The sequence below is a fragment of the Apostichopus japonicus genome, chromosome 14 (genome assembly GCF_037975245.1).
Source record: "Apostichopus japonicus isolate 1M-3 chromosome 14, ASM3797524v1, whole genome shotgun sequence".
In the NCBI taxonomy this organism is placed as follows: Eukaryota; Metazoa; Echinodermata; class Holothuroidea; order Aspidochirotida; family Stichopodidae; genus Apostichopus; species Apostichopus japonicus.
In genome coordinates, this window is record NC_092574.1 from 10,147,088 (window position 1) to 10,153,087 (window position 6,000).

At 35.2% G+C, this 6,000-nt stretch overlaps 1 protein-coding gene across 4 annotated transcripts in view; it reads left to right on the forward strand.

The window, feature by feature from the left end:
* The window catches only part of LOC139979695 (short transient receptor potential channel 4-like), an 83,668-nt gene extending 78,938 nt beyond the window's left edge, over positions 1-4,730 (forward strand). For all 4 annotated transcript variants that reach the window (XM_071990729.1, XM_071990727.1, XM_071990731.1 and 1 more), the window contains 2 exons: positions 556-600; positions 2,064-4,730. In XM_071990729.1, the coding sequence (XP_071846830.1) occupies positions 556-600; positions 2,064-3,116 (1,098 nt within the window). In that variant the 3' untranslated portion in view covers positions 3,117-4,730. The remainder of the gene's footprint in view (positions 1-555; positions 601-2,063) is intronic.
* Positions 4,731-6,000: the final 1,270 nt, after the last annotated feature.

Sequence of the window (6,000 nt, forward strand, 5' to 3'; positions counted from 1 at the left end):
TGTGTAGCACTTCCCCAAACAGCGAAAAAACTCATATTCCGTGTTCCTTCATACCGGTAGATAAAACTTTATATAATAATGGTATGAAATCACTTAGCCAAGTATGCTTGATCTGCTATCGAATAATCTTTATTTATTATATACAACTTTCATTTATGTAATAGGGATGTGGATTTTGCAATTATTGAATTTAAATATCGGAGTTCTTACAAAGAACTATACTACTGGCTTTCAGTTGTTCAAATATATCCAGGTATATTGAAAACAGGAAACGAAAAAACAAAGAAAAGTAAAAGGCTTCCTCCTTGTGTTAGTAACACATAGCACATTCAAAATTAAATTAAGAGTGTCCTTAGTTGTGGAGAGATGTTCATTACAATAATCTCTGTGATATAAAGATGATGGTTGATACTATATGTTGATACTATGTGAGAAGTTCAATAACAAATGCTATTATAACCTAACCTGTTAAAACTTGGATATGAAAAGTCAAACCACAGTTTTCTTGGTTTATCGACATAATGCATAATCTATGACTCGCTCTCTTTAACACAGTTGGCGACCAAAACCAAGAAAATGGAAAATGACGTGGAATACCAGGTAAGATTTTGCAGAATATAAAAAAAAAACTATGCAATACCAATTACTACATTCGCCTCAAACAACCAATAAATAGTTAGTTGAAATGATGTGTTATCTGTATTTGAGAAAACTGTGAAATCAGGCTTAGCAGGCTGAATATTATGTATCCACTGCTGATTGCACAATGCCAAGTGTTCATGACATATTCCATAGTTATACATGTCCTACACTAACTGCACTTTATGTTGTACTTACTAAATATGTTTTCGTGGAGACCAAACATGAGACCTAGGTTTACGATCATGTCAAGCTCTGACTCCATTCAAAAAGAAACATATCTGCAAATACTCTTGTGTATTGCTTCTTCCGTTCTCATAATCAAAGTGTTTACGGAAATGCAGTGTAAACGAAAATTAGTTATAATAAAGATCACAAGCAGAAACATATGGCTAGTTTCTGAGCATATAATAAAACAGTTACATGAATTGTGATACACAAGGCGTTAAGTGGAAACCATTTAGAATGACGAATAAGTTGATATATATGAACTAAGATTTTTTTTAATGTTTGTAGATTCTTCTTCGGTGCTCATACACTTGTTTTGGGAACTCTTTGCCAACCACATATTTTGACCATATACTGCTAGGTTTTATTTCAACTTACCCTCACACATTTCTCGCAAACACTTATCAATCACTTTTCTGAAGCTTCTTGTACCTACAAACTAATATCGTACTTAAGGCGTGCGGTTCCAAGTGCAAATGGAAGCTGTTTTGAACCATTAAGTCTGTATCTGTTTCGTTTGTCAATTACAATGTCAATTACAGAGTATGTTAATCATTTCTAGTTACAAATATCAAAGAGTTGGAGAAAGGAAAGGAGCCACTTAAAATTATGTTCATTTTACGGTATTCCTCAAAGTTCTCTTCACGATTACAATACTATTGTTTAATATTCACGCAAGGAAGACAACATCTTTACCTTCCGCCTTCTTTACGTTTTTGCATTGTTTGTGCTCGCTGTCATCGTTACTGAATATGCAGTCATCAATTGAATATCTTCAACGAGTTATTGTTATATAATAACAATGAAATTTTTTACAGAAAATGATAATGATCTTAAAAAGAAGGTTAATGCACGCATGTTTTTAATATAGATAGCGAAAGAGGTAGTTTTACTTCAACGTTACCTTTGTTTTTTACATAAACATCTTTCCAAAATTTAATTTTGTCGTCTACTAATGCTTCGTTACGATCCAATCCGTTTTCAATTCCTGGAAATTTTTCATTTTTGTCGGATGTGAACAATTTGGTCTAAGATGACTTGTAGCTAGGACATATAGCACGAATATCTCATCGGTTATATTATAATAAAAAAAAAAACTCTGCAATAGATATATCACTGTCAATAACTAAACGATATGTTGTTCCTGTTGTTTATTATTGTTTCAAACTTATACGTTTGTTGTTGTTGTTTTACAGCGTGTCATGCGTAACATTAGCAAACGTTACTTGAATTATCAACGAAGAGGAGAAGCAGCTGAAGGAGTGAGCGAAGATGACCTCAACGAAATCAAGCAAGATATTTCCTCGTTTAGATACGAAATGTTGGAAATTTTAAAGGACAAAGGACCAAAGAAGGGATCGGTGATTGATAAGTCAGACGGCGCTCGCAAAGGAAGTTCTCTCAGTAGTGTAAGTACACCGTCTTTCGCAGAATCCGTAAATGGTGCCAAGCCTCTCGAACGAGTTCCCTCTTATCTCATGAGGAAGGGGCGTAAGGGAAAGAAATCGTTGCAATACCAAGACAGCACACAGCATAAACCTATAAAGAAAGCACCGATACAAGACGATGACATGTCCCTGCCAGAATTCCTAAAAGTCCGCAACGTCAAGAACGTCGTGACGGCGGTTAATGAGATGCAGAAACAGTCAATGCGCAGACGGATGTCATCTACAGGAACAGAACTTGCTAGGAGTTTCTGGTCCAGTCATTTCAAGCAAGGTACCATTGCCGAGGAAAAGGATGATGCGGCTGAAGAAGGCAAGACGACGGAGGATATTGAACTAAATGAAGTCGAAAAAGAAAAGGAAATGGGCGACTCAGCGATGGCTTCTTCTCCGGATGACTCCCCCACGACGCCAGGACGAGCTGCTGCAAAGAGGGAGCATGGTGATCAAAAAACGAACGGAGAAGGGAAAGAAGAAACTAACAGTGCTAACAGTTCGGATAACAGTGGTGAGACATCCGGGATTGTGTCCAACAACAACAGCTTTCAGTCTCAAGACTCAGTCGACGAGGGTGTTGACCAGGAGGTCGACACGGATAGCTTAGATCAAGACGTCTTCGCCGAAGAGACGGTGGTACCGACACCTACTTTCTTCAGAGAACTTGATCCATCGAAGCTACCAGAACCAAGAGACTGGAAGGCAAAGAGGAACTCGTTTCCATGGGTTACGCTCAAAGACAGTGGACACGAAGGAGATGCGCAGGAAACCAATCGCTATGTGTACAATGGTGTGAAAGAAACTTAATTTATATATATATAGATGGGCATTCAATCGAGAGCCAGCTATAAAGCCTTACATATGTTTGCAATAAATTTACGATCTTAAGATAGTTATTGAACAACGGACTAAGGACAATACCCTAATTTCGCAGTATGGGCATAAATCGGTGTCGAGTCGTGAAATTTTCATTTTAAGGACTCATAATTCTCATCGCAAGCATGAATAGTATTAATTTGAAGCTGCAAAACAGGATATATACTTGTTGTTTGTTCTGAATTATAGTCAGTCAAACAAATAGACAAATATTCCATAACTTTTTTTTATTTTATTGTACACTACTGTGCCAGTAAGAGTTATATGCCAGTAACAGTAAGAAACCTTTCCAGAAAGTATTGCCCAGTTACAACTTCATTCATTGCATCAATAATCTAAAATTTGATTAAAATAATTTGTGGTAAAAATGTGTGACAAGACACTTTATTCCAGACAAGAAGTTATAGGCCACTGTCGTTCTGGAGTGTAGTGCCTATAGGATATCCCCTATGGTGAAAACTTCTATGTATAATCTGTAGGCTTTACCTCCTCGGTGCTGGAGAATGTATCTACACTATATATCGGCGTGTTAGCTCAGTGGTTAACGCCGGTACCTTCCAATCATAAGGTCCCCGGTTCGACTCACTCCAAAGGTTAATGTTTTCGTCTAGTTACAGAGTTGTTGAAAATTCATGATCATGGACGTTAAAATATGAATCTAAGAGACTGACTTCGGTCAGCTTGCGGCTTTGATTAGCCAATGACGGCTTCTTCGCGAGTTCCTGCTTGCAGGAGGATCTAAAATACATATATTAGCAACATGGGCGTACACTATCGGCCATGTGGCTGCCATTTCGAGTACAGAATGTAATGCTCCTTCAACAATGATATGATGATTTAAGAACGCAAAGAATTCGGTGCTATTAGCGTATAGCATATACCGGTAGTTAGACTAAGTAAGAGTAAAGGATGCATTATTTTGCATATATGTCCCAAACTTGGACACTTGCCTGGTTTTGATCATTTAGCTAAACCCCTATTGACAGTTATAGTGGGGTTTAAACTCCACATGTGATTGTAACATTGGGGGTTAAACTCCACATGTGATTGTAACATGACTTATTCGAATCATAACGGAGAGTTGATTCTATGAGAGGCTTCTGCCAATCATGAACCATTTATAAAGGCAAAAATATGTTGACAGTACTCTCCCTTGTGAATATTATTATTAATTTTCACATGGGCCTATACCTGAAATAAGATTTCACAGAATAGGTAAAATAACAGCGTTATAAACCCATTGCCACAATCCATATGATGGAGTTAAAAGTTAGTAATCGGTCCAATCTGAAATATTCTTAGCATTTATGTTTTGCCAACAGGATTCTTTCTTTAATAGGTGACCCCTCACTTATTACTAAAAGTGTCGTAAACTATTACTATAAGAAGTTATTTCTGTCTTTCGAAAGCAATAGTGCTTATAATTATAACAAAACATTCGATAAATTAAAGCCTCAGTGACTTACCAGCATAAAAGGTTTAGTGGTTTCTGAAGAACCGGTGAACAAAATTTACTTGGATGTTTTACTATTCTTAAGATTTTCTTTCTTTTTATATATTCATATCAGGATTAAACATCCCATAATTTCCAGTATTCATCGAATAGGGGAAAAATCTTTAAAAAAAAAGTATTATTTAACATTATTTGGAAGGTGCTGTATTCAAGTAAAATATTATCAAAACACAAAGTCTTTTATTATAACTTATCGAACTTTTCTTTTGTTTCTTTCATTAAAGGAATCATATATCTTAAAGTAACAGATACTGAAACCTGTTTTTTTTTCTCTCGGGGGTTTATATATCTGTTACATGTTACTCTGTACTTTCTGTATAGTTAAATTTAAATCTCAATGAACGTGCCTCTTTCAGTTAATATTTTTTTCAAAATGCTATAGAATATGAGCGTAATGTAGAAAGGATGTATGATTTAGTATATATTTGCACGGGTATCCTATATTATCACTGTACATTGATTGATCCTAAACAAACAATTTGTACATATAACTTCCGATATATATATATATATACATATATATATATATATATATATATATATATATGTATATATATATATATATATATATATATATATATATATACATATATATATATATATATATATATATATATGTATATATATATATATATGTGTATATATATATATATATGTATATATATATATATATATATATATATATATATATATATATATATATATATATATATATATATATATATATATTATATATATTATGGATTGGGAAGGGTTATTAGTAGCATTCATATAATATAACAATAAATTATGTGTTGCACGAGAAATGAATAAACACAACGATAAACTGATCACATTGTGTGGAATTGATTCTGTTCGTCTTCCTATTACATGTTTCGCAGCATTGATATTGACCAATACGGATCTATGTTGTTTCTTCAAGGGGTGACGTCATTGGAGGAAGGGGTTTGGGTTTCGTGGTAAGTGAGGCACCGGGAAATAGCACGTGAAAATAATTAATCGGTGGTGGTTGTGTGTGTGTGCGTTTGTTTTGCTATCTGACCGAGGACTTGAACAAAAGAATTCCAGGTCCTCGGTTGTGATTTCTAAAGAATCACCACGTCCTCGGAAGAATTCTATTGTATGGTTAGGGTACGTGGATTTGAACAATGGAAAATACAATGGGGTCCTCGGTTGGAATGAAAAACAACCATGTGTGTGCGTGTGTGTGTGTGTGGGGGGGGGGGTGGCGTAATCAAATAAAGCCACAAGCGAAATCAACTCCCTCTCCACACTCAAACAGCACCTGTTCGCGAAAGCCCA